General features: G+C 39.2%; 2 protein-coding genes across 2 annotated transcripts in view; both read right to left on the bottom strand.

Moving 5' to 3' along the window:
* The window catches only part of pttg1ipa (PTTG1 interacting protein a), a gene marked incomplete at its 3' end in the record, with an annotated part of 5,256 nt that extends 4,800 nt beyond the window's left edge, over positions 1-456 (bottom strand). The window contains exon 1 of the mRNA XM_079261787.1: positions 327-456. Coding sequence (XP_079117913.1) covers positions 327-411 — 85 coding nt within the window. The 5' untranslated portion in view covers positions 412-456. The remainder of the gene's footprint in view (positions 1-326) is intronic.
* Positions 457-3,973: 3,517 nt separating this feature from the next.
* The window catches only part of myo10l1 (myosin X, like 1), a gene marked incomplete at both ends in the record, with an annotated part of 45,111 nt that continues 36,781 nt past the window's right edge, over positions 3,974-12,303 (bottom strand). Inside the window, 16 exons of the mRNA XM_079261624.1 lie at positions 3,974-4,078; positions 4,318-4,509; positions 4,616-4,792; positions 7,016-7,369; positions 7,795-7,918; positions 8,009-8,145; positions 8,516-8,723; positions 8,815-8,963; positions 9,066-9,214; positions 9,450-9,570; positions 9,838-9,995; positions 10,227-10,421; positions 11,390-11,532; positions 11,696-11,751; positions 11,919-12,012; positions 12,093-12,188. Of these exons, the coding sequence (XP_079117750.1) occupies positions 3,974-4,078; positions 4,318-4,509; positions 4,616-4,792; positions 7,016-7,369; positions 7,795-7,918; positions 8,009-8,145; positions 8,516-8,723; positions 8,815-8,963; positions 9,066-9,214; positions 9,450-9,570; positions 9,838-9,995; positions 10,227-10,421; positions 11,390-11,532; positions 11,696-11,751; positions 11,919-12,012; positions 12,093-12,188 (2,458 nt within the window). The remainder of the gene's footprint in view (positions 4,079-4,317; positions 4,510-4,615; positions 4,793-7,015; positions 7,370-7,794; positions 7,919-8,008; positions 8,146-8,515; positions 8,724-8,814; positions 8,964-9,065; positions 9,215-9,449; positions 9,571-9,837; positions 9,996-10,226; positions 10,422-11,389; positions 11,533-11,695; positions 11,752-11,918; positions 12,013-12,092; positions 12,189-12,303) is intronic.

Below are 12,303 nucleotides of genomic sequence, written 5' to 3'. Positions count from 1 at the left end.
TTCTTGGCTGTCGCTTTAGAAACAGAAATTAGGCAGTCTAATGACATTACTGTAATATTTGATTTGTGATAAATTATCTCACAAAGGTTTTGTTCAAATGTATTATTTGACGTCAACGTCCACTTGCTGAAGGTATGTTTTTGAGCAAGGCATCATGAAAGACTAACATCAGTTCAGGGTTACAGAAGAGAACATAAGAAAGGTAAGTTTTTTAAATAACATACTCATTTTATCCAAACAAGAAGGATGATGTAAAAGGGGAAGTGATTTACTTTATATTTTAGCCGAAGTCCTCAGACACGACAGTGACGGATCCACATTCCTACCTTGCACAGTTGTAGTCTGGGCGAAAACTGCTCCCAAACCGAAGACAAGAAGGAGAGCAGGGAATAAAACCCGAAAATCCATCATCCAGCAACTTCTCACACCTGAAGTAGTTTCTCCAACTTTCGAAGCTTGTTTTGAGGAAATCTAAATAATATGAAAGCGCTACAGGAGGAAATGTTTAGTCCGCAGTGGTCAAACTCGAAAGGCGAAGCTGTTGGGAAGGAACTGAATGAAAATTATGACGCACACTCGTTACGCACAGGAGACAAAGCGATGGGAGCCGTGGTCTGAGCTGGAATATAGCGACTTGTTTCGACCTGCATAATCGATAAGCATATCTGGAGATAGACCAGCAATTATTTCAGCTTCTAATTACGATAATTAATCCAACGTTGCATTGTTAAAGGTGCAACCTGCCATTTTTATTGGCAGTCTTCAGCTTTCAGTTCCCTGTAAAGGGTTAAAACTTTCTCAGGTTCACGAGATGACTGGATGACATGGCAATCATAAAATGATTATGAAGGAAGAAAATAAGGCTATTTTAAAAGGAAATATATTCTTAATTGAATAAATAAATTGATCAATGGACTACATATTCTGGAAAAAAATATTATACATGAGTGAAAACAATAATAATAATTTGGCTGCTCTGTGTGTGTTAAAAGAAGTGCACAAAACTGTTAGATAGAGGACAATTTTCAATAATTTATTAAAGCATAACTTTGTAAAGCCAGTTACAAATTAAAAAAAAAAAAAAAAAAAAAAAAGAACAACACACATATCTCTCTCTTTCTCTCTCTCTCTTTTTTTTTCCAAACAAGCACAATGATTTACAGTGGAATGATAATAACAAGCATGACATAAGAACGGGCCCCACTCAGGCCGCCTGCGGCTGATAACAGGACCCTGAATACTGAAGTTGCCCTTGAAGTTAGATTTGTGATCACATCCTTCAATGTCTAAATTTCATTTCCCTTCAGCAACCAGATCACATTTCAGCAGCTACAAGGCAAGTTCTTCCGTCTGATAGCAGTGACAGACAGCGCCATAGATGTAGAATAACTAGAACAGACTGATTTATGGCTTATGAACTTAAATTTCTCCTTGTTCCGTGACGTTTTAAACCAAAACTAAAGTTCAAATAGGAACTTTTGAGTGAGTTCTGATTATTCTAAGTCTGTCGCAGTGGGTTGTCTGTATGATGTCAAGCTGACAAGGCTGAAGCTATGATTAAAAATGCTGAGGTTATTTCATTGGTACTATTTTTTATATCTAATAAAAGTGTTTAAAATTAAAAATAAAACTGCACTGACGTTAACTAATATAGTATTTTGTGATCACAACCGTGTGAAAACTTTTTGTGGGTGTGTATATTAGATCAATGTTTTGATAGGTACCGGTAGGTGTTAAGAGTGTTTCATATAATCCTAGCATTTCTCATTGCTCCAGCCTTGTTTCTTACAATAAAAATAAAGAAAGTAACATTATCTTTCCAGATGTTCAACTTCTTTTAAATATCTCAGGCTATATTTAACATTAGGATGTAAAATTCCATGTTGTCTTCGTATCACTGATGGATACAGGGTGTCTGGAAAGACTTTTCTTTATCTTTTTGCTCTGCAGAGGCATTACACAAGAGCAACACTGCCATTTAGTTGCCATCCATATTATCCAGACTCACAGAAAGGACTTTTTTCCCCCCCTTTCTCTGTTCAAATCACACATGCACGCAAAACAGTGTTCACTGTCAGCATTTCAATTGCACATCTAAAACATTTCAAAGTCCATATCATTACAGTCTCAGACTCCTTTTACGTAGATAATTTCAATCTTCCCAAACAGATATTGGAAAACATACAGTACAATAAGTAATAAATAACCCCTAAACCCTCCCATGCCATTGCCTTAAAATTACAATTACAACACCATTCTTAGCAAAGATTAGTTATGTAGATACATCTTATTTCCAGCAACTACAGTCAGTAATATCTTTTCTCTTTTCTCATATCCCTTTTTCCAACAATTTGCATTACAATGTTAATACACACACGCACACACACACACACGCACACACACACACACACACACACACACACACACACACACACACACACACACACACACACACACACAGCAGCAATCCAAACATCGCACTTAAGGGTGGTTAAGATAGTGAGGACAGATACAATAATAATAATAATAATAATAATACTCATAGTCTTAATGTTCATAAAGAGGCTGGACACAGACAAACTGGAGCTTGTACATTTTCGCTGAAGTCTCTGGTGTTTGAGGAAAAAAGAAGAAGGAAAAAAAAAGTACTGCTTCTTATGGCTCCAAATGATGCTGCAGTGTGATTCCAGCAGACAAATACAACGATAAATTCATCAAACACAGTGAAAATGTGACCATGACAGCAGCCAGTCTCTATATAGTCTAAGTTTCTACAAATTCTTACTTTTTAGTGAATTCACATTGAATGGCACAGCCAGTGAATGATGTACAGCATTTTGCATCATATTCACACATACAGTGGTCATCATTAACACCATTCACTTGCATGTATTTTACATGACAGGTGTCACATTGCTTTTAGTATGGCATCAATAGACTTTACAGTGCAGTTGCCACCAAAGGTTTTAATATTCTTTGTGATATACAGTGCAAAAAAGATACGCTTGTTTGCTTTATGTGTACATCTTTGCAACTATATGCAGGCTGTGTTATATGTAGATATAAATCATTGGTCTGATCTGGATAATACAAGTTACCCTACAGAGCCATATTAGTCGTTTCCCCATGCAAAGCCTCTCACTGTCAATGTGAACATGACCAGAGAGCCTCCAGATAATTTCCTCTGATGAATAATATCTGAAACCACTTCCTTTGGCTGCGTTTGCTTCTTGCAGCCACACAGTGGCACTGGTGAGCGAACAAGTGTGCTTTGGTGGGCTATGGACCCCAAAGAACAATCCTCAAGGTTTTTTTCAGTGTTTTTTTTCTTTCCCTCAGATGTACTTTGATGTTACAGATTAAAAAGAATTATTCGAGTATAACAGTGAGAAAAAAATCAAGCAAGAACAAGAATTCAGCATCAATGCAATAGAAAAAGACGGAAGAAGAAGTGAGGCGACACGAAGAGAAAGAGAGAGACTTTGAAACAGGTGGAGGAGTGAGAAAGAAACAAATTAACTGAGAAAGTGTGGCTTTTTTTCTCTCTGGCAGTGCACAGGAGGGGTGTGGAGGAGCCACCTGGGACTGACTCAGACCGGGTGGCTGAGTTGTGCTTCTTATTACTAATTTTCATTTGTTCCAAAAAAGGAAAGCAGAGAAAGGTGTGGAGTGTGCTTGGACATCTACATGCAGGACTACAGCTGAAGGTTATGTGTTTGATGTGACACCCCCCAGATTACAGGTTGTTCTCTTTTTCATGCTAATTTTTAATCACATTAAACCCGGGACAGAGGAGTGTGAGGTTGGCTTCTTTATCCATTTCTCCCCTTTTTCTTATTAATGCTCTCTATCCTACTAGGAGATTAGCTGGTTAATGCAACTGCCTTCATTATTCCAACCAACCGATACGGCTGGTCAAGGTGGCTGCTTCCACTGGATGCATGAACTGAGGGCTGTAATTGGTTGGTGGCGATCACCTGGCCCAGGAACTGGCCACACTTGACACAGACATGATGCTACAACGTTTCTTCACCATCATGTTAATGTAAGCTCTCATGATCTTGGTGATTTCTCCAACCTAGAGAGAGTTAAAAAAAAAAAAATCAGTTTAGATTTGTTTACTAAGATTAAAAAAAAAACAACAAAAAAAAAAAAAACACTACAAAGACAATATGATGGGGGGGGGGAAACATGCACAATTCAATGAGGTGTTTAAATGAATATTAAAGTTAGTTGCTGAGCTACTGAAAAATGAGATAATTTACCATTCAACTAAATATTAAAAGCAAAAAAATTCAGTGGAACAAAAGCTCTCACCTGCGGAGTTTCAAAGAACATCTCCCTCTCATCCACGATTATCTTATAGGTGCAGGGCTGCGAAGCTCCAAAGAAGGTGATGTGTTCGTACTGGAAGGTTTCCAAAGGTTTGGGTTCGCCTCGTTTATAAACAGACACGTTGTCAGCACTCACGCCCAGCCATAGGTCATGAGGAAACCCGCCTTCTTTACACTGCAAAGACGAGAAACGTAAAGAAACAAGAAGGTTACTCGTCAGGCATGTTGTATGCAAACACTCTTCATTGTAATTCCTTAACGTTAATTTTTGTATTTCTCACCTCCACATCAAAGAGGGTAGATCCATATCCAGGCCACTCTTTAATGATGCTCATATATTTCAGCATAGCCTGGTGCTGAGGCATCCCCTGCAGCCGGGTCCACTTCTCCAATACGCTTGTGCGTGTGGCAGACGTCTCCTCTTTTACCCACATCTCCAGCATCTGCTCCTCTTCCACCTAAAAAAAAAAAAAAAAATCAAGTTAATACTCTATAAAATTGCCAGTCAGTCAGTCAGTCAGACAGCAATCCAGTCAGCAAACAGACCAATCTTTCACTGCATCAGCTGCACATTAGCAGGAGAGTTACTTCACTGAACCAATGTGATTCATGCACATCAGGTTCACTCTGCATCACCACAATGTGGTTATCAGACATTACAGCTAGCAATAAACAAAATACAAAATATGATTAAAGTCTCTACTTTATTATTAATAGCTCCCTAAACAATTATTTATTCAGTATGATTAAACAGCAATGAAACTTAGAGCTTATTTATTTAGATGTTATAATGATTAAAAACATACATTTTACTTTGTGGAAGCATTGATTTAAGGGAATTTCTAGATGTTGCCATCGAAGGGCACCATTGTAGGTGTTTTTAAAATTGTAATATGTAGATCAAGGGGTGGACTGCAGCTCCAGGGGACCAGAGTTAGCCGCCCCAGATATAGGTACTTCAAAGTTTTTAAAGCTTTTATCAAAAAGAAGTGTCAGAAAAACCACATCCAACATGTTTCCATAACGAAACTGCAGCAAATAAACTGATTTATGTTTTCAGATTTCTCAGTGGCTGCGATGGACTGGCAACCTGTCCAGGTGTACCCCGCCTCTCGTCTAAAGACTGCTGGGATAGGCTCCAGCTTCCCCACGACCCTTAAATCAGACAAAAGCGGTTTGGATATTGAATGAATGAATAGTTTTCTCAGTGGGTTAGGGTTGCAGAGATGGACATTACTGGTCCAGAAAGTAAAAATCCTACAGCTGTTCCAACCAGTCACTAAACCAGCTAAATTTATTTAGCTCATCTCCACTGTAAGGTAGACCAGCCTGTTAGTGAAAACACCTGTTCTAAATGCATCGGTAGATCCAAAAACATGGCTGGACTTTTATAGCAGTACACAGGATGATACACCTCTGTTTGCATGTGGCTGTATTAAACAGTGTAGCCATCATGGTGTTAGGCTAAGGGGGGGGGGGGGGGCATTTTTCCTCAGCACTGATTGCTGATGCTCCCTACCTGTGCTGCTCCTTATTTAAGCAGCAGTCTTATCAAAGATTCACAGAGATCTCTTTTGTGTGTATTGATCTTTCTGCTCAATCTTCTTGGGCCTTTTTAAAACTTTTTTAAGAAGGGGTGTGTGTCATCTCCCTCTCTGGATATTTGTACCTTCCTGCCTCAGAAATGTAATCTCTGCCTCTCTCATTTTGTGGTTTTCCATCTTGTATTTGTCTATTTTTGGATCTTGGACTGTTGTCAGATTGGGTGAAGATTTTGGACAAACAAGCTTCTTTTCCTCGGTTGGATGGAAAAGAACAAAAGAGCTCAGGAATGTGATATCTGAGTCAGTATTTGAGTCTTTTTATTATTATTATTTTTTAACTATGTAGTTTGTATTGCAGATTACCAACAGTTCGCCTGTGGCCCTCTTGACAGGGTTTCTGCAAAGATCTCATTATTTCTGTTGGTATGCTTTCACTGTTAAATCATTCTAGTCCAAGTTATTTAGGGATTCTTACTGCTGTTCTCTCACTTCCATAATAAATCCAAACATTTCCTTTTAAAAGACACCTACCTGAGTTTTCCATATGATCTTAACTGTAACTTCTGAAGCTTTTTTTTTTAAGGTTTGGTGTGCTGAGATTTTACTGTTGCAAAGAGAGCAAGACAAGTCGCCTTTGTCATGCACAAAAATGGGGTTCGGTCTTCGATTCAGCTCAGCTGGGTTTGTTGTGATTCCTCCTCCAGAAGTCAGTTTATTAGATGCAAGTAAAATAAAACTTGGTTGCGAAAGGTATTTTCCTTTCATACCCAGTCATTTTTTTCTTCTTATTTTAAAAAGGTGTAGTTATATCCACCTCTTGTCTATGCACACTTATTCAAGCGCAGAGTTACTGGAGCTTATCCGAGCAGTTGGCGTAGTTGCATTTAAGCCATTTCCAAACAGAAGGCGATTGTTTTAATGAAAGAAGAACTTTTGACATTTTGAGAGACTGGTGTTATGAATTAATAAATGTCACTGTTAAAGTTATTAAATCTATCTCTATGGATTCTGTAAAGTTTTTTATTAGTGCTTTTGGCAGCACAAATATGAATTTTGTTATTTTTCGCCTGCTTTACTTTCAACATAAAAATACAGCTTTGAGGAGCATTAAAGGTTTTTTTCCATCTTTCTACAGACCTTTTGCTTCTTCAGTGAACCCGTTTTGAAGCTTCTCCTGAGGGTGCCATCCAGAAAGCTTGGAGTCTTTCGTTTCTCTGGGCCAGCTCCAACAGCACCTTGTCCTCCCATCATGCTTATTCCATCTCCTGATATTCCACTTCCTCTTCCTCCAGCTCCACCTGCCGCGACCGCGCCCGGCTTAGTGGAGTGTAGGATCCGATTGCGAAGCCGTCCGATGGGATAAACACTTCCCAAGCTCCATCCGGCTCGACCTGCCCCATCACCATGGAGATACTGGAGACGTAATGCTGCCAGGTGCTGCAAAGTCTCCTCTGAGGCTGGAAAGTGACCACTTATCAAAGACTCGTGGGCCTGAGGGAGAGAATGACAGAGAAATGATAAAATGTTACAGACCAGTATACATAATGAGGATTTTTCTAAACAATAAGCATAAAATAGAATTTTCCTGACTGAAGTGAAACACGGCATAAACACAAGTTAGTGAACTTAGAGAACAAAGCACTGTGTCAAAAAGTTTTTTTTGTCAAAAGGACTAACTTGAGAGTCCAAGTTTAGTTGTACAATTTTGGAAAAAAGTACTTTGAAACTGTTGCATACAGTATCTGATAATCATGTTAATTTGTTTAAGTTTTCAAATGTTTGGGCCTTCAAATGACAAAGTGGAAATGAAAATGATAAAGTCCTAGAGGGATACATCTTCAACAGGTAAATAAATTAGAGACAAATCTTTTATCAGAGTAAAAATATCTTAGTTATTATTGTCAAGCAATTATTACCTGCTCAAACATAAATGCAAACTCCACTCCCTCTTTGGGCATACTCTCTACATCCAAGAAACAGTACAGTTTGAAGTACAGTTTCCACTCTCCCTCCTCTTCCTCTTCTTCACTGCCTGCCAGTCTGAACAGATAAAAACACACAAAGCAAGTTACTACACAGATCAAGGCTTGTTTACAGTTGCAGTATAACGTACAGAGAGAGTGAAAAAACCTCTCAAACTTGGCCAGAACATCTGCAACAATCACTCTGCTCTCCAGGGCTCGGTCCGTGAAGGAGTTGTGTTCAAACAGAGAAAACAGGTTCTTGCTGTCCTCCATGGCCAGGCCTCTGATCAGCTTCTCAACAACCTGCACAAGCATCAAAAACATGTTTTAAAGTGACCGATTGGACCTTGAACCACAGCCTGACTGTATAGATTTATGAAAAAAAATAAATAAATACAGTTATTATGAATTTGCCTTTTTCCCATTTATCCTTTAGTTTCATAACCTATTTTATGGCCTAATTTTAGTCATTATCCACAAGAAAAATTTATCTAATGTCTCTTAACCTCATTAACTTTCATTTAACTTAAAATATAATTTGATGTAATAAAAATAAAACTGTGTAAAAAGATCACATAAAAATTCCCCTATAAATATCTGATCATGTAAAAAGTACTTCCGAGATGAAGATGAAGACATGCCACTGTGCATGTGTGTGTTAATGTGCATTCACCTCTCCAGCTGTGGTGTGTGAGTTAATGGAGATCTTGCACGAGCCTCCTCCGTGGCAGTACACGGTGGTGCTCATCTCCTGTCTCACCAGCAGCGCAGCAATCTCCTCCTGAGAGGGAACAAACTCACGAGTCTTGGTCTTCTTCAGCGATTCCCCTATGAAAGAGGCGTAACGCTCGATCTCTGAGCCAGGATAGCGCTCACGCACCCTGAGTCGCAAATACACACAACGGTTCAGTTTGCATTTGTTTTAGGAATGAGCCTTCAAGAAAGAGTAATATATATTACACACATACACACCTCTTGAGGTGGAACCGAAGGTATCTGAGAATGGCTCGGCTGGGTAGGAAGGTGCAGCTCATGCAGGTGAGCAGGTGCCAGTGTGCCCGGTTGGCCGGGCTGTTAGGCTGAGGCACATGATTGGTCTGCTTGATCACCTGACAATATACCTAATTGGAAAAAGCATTGAAGTAGGTTTAAGAAAGCTTCAAGTTTAACCAAACACTGCAGGAATGACTGATAATAACATCAGCATGATTAGTCAGGAGTACCTCATCCCTGAGAGGGCGCAGGTCCTGGCAGGTCTGCAGGATGCCCTGAATGATGGGCACTGTGTCTGCCAGCGTCTCCATTTCCTGAAGTGAGTTGAAAACTCGCACAGCCTCATCCTGCAGACTGGCGTAACCCTGCCGCCTATGTACTGTAAACAGAGAAAGAAACAAGAAAAGGTCAATGAAGACTGTGAAGTTATCTATAAAAAAGAAACAACGTGAAGGGTATCGATAAACTAGCATTAAAGAATTGTTTGGTGTTTTAAGAGTTTTAAGATATTATACTTTAAAAAAAAAACAAAAAAACCCCTGAATTAAACACAGAAAGCTTTGCGATGCACAATGTGGTGAAGAATGATGGAGGAATGAATGACTTTCACTCACAGCTGGTGACCTCTCCGTAAGGAAGCGGCAGCAGTGGGGAGTGCAGAGGATGCTGAGTGTATCTGAGGATGGGGTTCCTCCTGTACATCTGCTCCACTATTTCAGGGTTCACACTGTTCTCCTGAGAGGACACAGTGAGGGGTGTAGTCATCAGTTTACACCGATACATCGGTTAGCGATGGTTCAGAAATAACACATGGAATTGTTTGCGCCGTAGTTTCTAACAGCTATTTTTTTAAATTTTTTAATTAAAATTTCATTAGGAAAATGTCCACATCCAAGGGTGTGGAGTGTAACTATGATCGAGTCCACTGTTTAAATAAACATTTGCACTGATATTTGAACCGGACCATCATGATATATCGATGTTTTGTTTGTTTAATTTTACCTTGATGTCTCTGATGAGCTGCAGAGTTGGGGTTTCTATTGGGGTCTTGCTGTCGATGACTCCCTGTATGGCAGCTGTCCACCTCATGGCCTCATTCAGCATCTTGGTATAAAGGCGATAGGAATGCTTCCTCCCATACACTATGATGTTCCAGTAGCCTTTGAAAACAGGATCCATTAAGGATTTATTATGAAGTTCAATGAAAAATATTTCCTTGAAGTTTTATGACTGACATATTATAAACCTTTTTTTTTCTCCTTAAAACCCAATTACTGATGGATTATTTAATGCATCTAATAGCAAAACATGAACCTGCACGTATCCCAGACTGCCAAATTACACACAATCCCTGTGCCCTTTTATAATCTTCTATTAATTTCCTTCCTTACCTGTTTCTCTGTGCACTCGTTCATCTGGCTGAATGACAGAGCAGAGGGAGTTTAGGACCAGAGTTCCCATCTTGGAGGAGTTTCGCTCCGAGCTCTTGTAGTAATCCAGCGAGTTGTGGGTCAAAACAAACCAGCGTTTCTTCAGCTTTAGGGATGTACTCTTCGCATTTGTCTTCATCTCCTTTTGGAGCCAGCCTGGAGAGGATGAGGCAGAAGAGGAGGAGAGAAGCGAGAGAAGCAGACAGATGAAGAATACTGGGATTGCACTCAGAGAGCCCAGAGATCCACCAAGTAGCTAATTTTCAACCATAATGTGAAAAAAATTCATTTGTCCACAACTTCTTCCAGATCAATCCAAAAAATTTTATAGAAAGACCCATTCACATAAAAAAAAAAAAAAAAAAATCACAACAACCCGTCCAGTAGCGATTATATAAAGTCAGACAGACAGACAGACATTGGCAGTAACATGAACTACATACCGGAGGTAACAATGATTATCACAGATATAAATGGAGATAATGTTGTTCACAGCCGTACATGAAAGAATAATTTTTTTTATTATGAAACAATTCTTTATCCTATTCTTTCATTCATTAACCTAACCGCTTAGTCCAGCGGAGTCTATCCCAGCAGTCTTTGGGCAAAAGGCGGGGTACACCCTGGAAAGCTTGACAAACAACCACTCACACTCACGGGCAATTTAGAGCAACCAATCAACCTAACATGCATGTCTTTGGACAGTGGGAGGAAGTCGGAGTACCCGGAGAGAACCAACGCATACACAGCGAGAACATGTAAAATCCATACAAAAACACCACTGTCCAAGCCTCCCCTCAGCCAAGCATCAAACCAGCAAACTTTCTGCTGTGAGGTCACAGTGCTAACCACTATGCCACCGTGCAGCCAGAAATAATACTTATTTAATAATATTATAAGCACACAATTTATCTAATTGCCAATGATAGGAAGACAATGTATTCCATTTTGTCAAAGATGTTTTGAAAAGCAAGAGCGCAACATATACTTAAAGAATGGTCTAGTTTAAAGTCTATATTCCAGATTCCCTCATTTTAGATGACACAGAATAATTATACACTTTCTACAGAGTAATGAAATCTCACTAAGTAAAACCTTATATGCATTTATTGAGAAACTCTCACCTCTGACAAGGAACTCTTGGCCGTCTATCCTGGCATCTCCTTTAGGTTTCTGCAACAAACTGATCCAGTGATGCATTTCCTCTGGTGTATCGCTGTTGCAGTGGATTACGCGGTTGGCTGTGATGATGACAAAAGAATTTGGCCTGCAAAAGTAAAATTAAAGAATCAGTAAAATGTTTCCCCCTGCATTAGCAAAAATGTTCATTAGGTCTTCTCAGTCATCTCAAGTTGTACTACAAATGTTCAAAGCTTAAAAGATGGAAAGTTAGTTATAGTTTCCTTTTTTTTTTTCCCAATCAAACTCACCGATCAGGGTTGTCTGAGGCACAAACAGAGTCAATGAGTCCAACATCAAGAGTTCCCTGAAGAAAAGGTGCAGAAGAAAATATTTAAAAATTGAATTCATATATAATGTCTTTGCATTCCTGTTTGTTATTTGTTAAAAAATAAAAGCCATGAACTAGTAACATCTCTCTAAATACATCACAATCCGGCAACATTTGAAACTTTAACTAAAATGAAGACTGACCACAGCATTTTTTGGGTTGGCTTGCTCATGGGACATCTCCAGCAGCTGCTCAGGAGTGCAGACTCTCACCTTACTGAGCACGTTAAACCACCCACTACAAAGAAAGGAAGAAGACACAATCACACATTACAGAATATTTAGAAAATTTCTACATAACAAAGGACTCCTTCATACCTTGCATCTTCTGGTGACTCTGCAAACACTTGGTATGTCCTCTCATCTGTCACAATATTCAAAGCGTTCTCCTTTTCGTGATTATCTACAATCTCCCTGCAGAATCACAAACAGAGGAGATGTCTGAAAAATACTGTCGCATTCATGAAACAGCTGCTTGGCAAAAAAAAGTTTTTTTGTTTTTTTTTTTTGCTTCAGCTTGCTGGAAATC

Source organism: Telmatherina bonti, assembly GCF_933228915.1.
Source record: "Telmatherina bonti genome assembly, chromosome: 22".
Classification (NCBI taxonomy): Eukaryota; Metazoa; Chordata; class Actinopteri; order Atheriniformes; family Telmatherinidae; genus Telmatherina; species Telmatherina bonti.
Note: the sequence above shows the minus strand (reverse complement) of the source record. Positions and strands in the feature narration are given on the sequence as shown.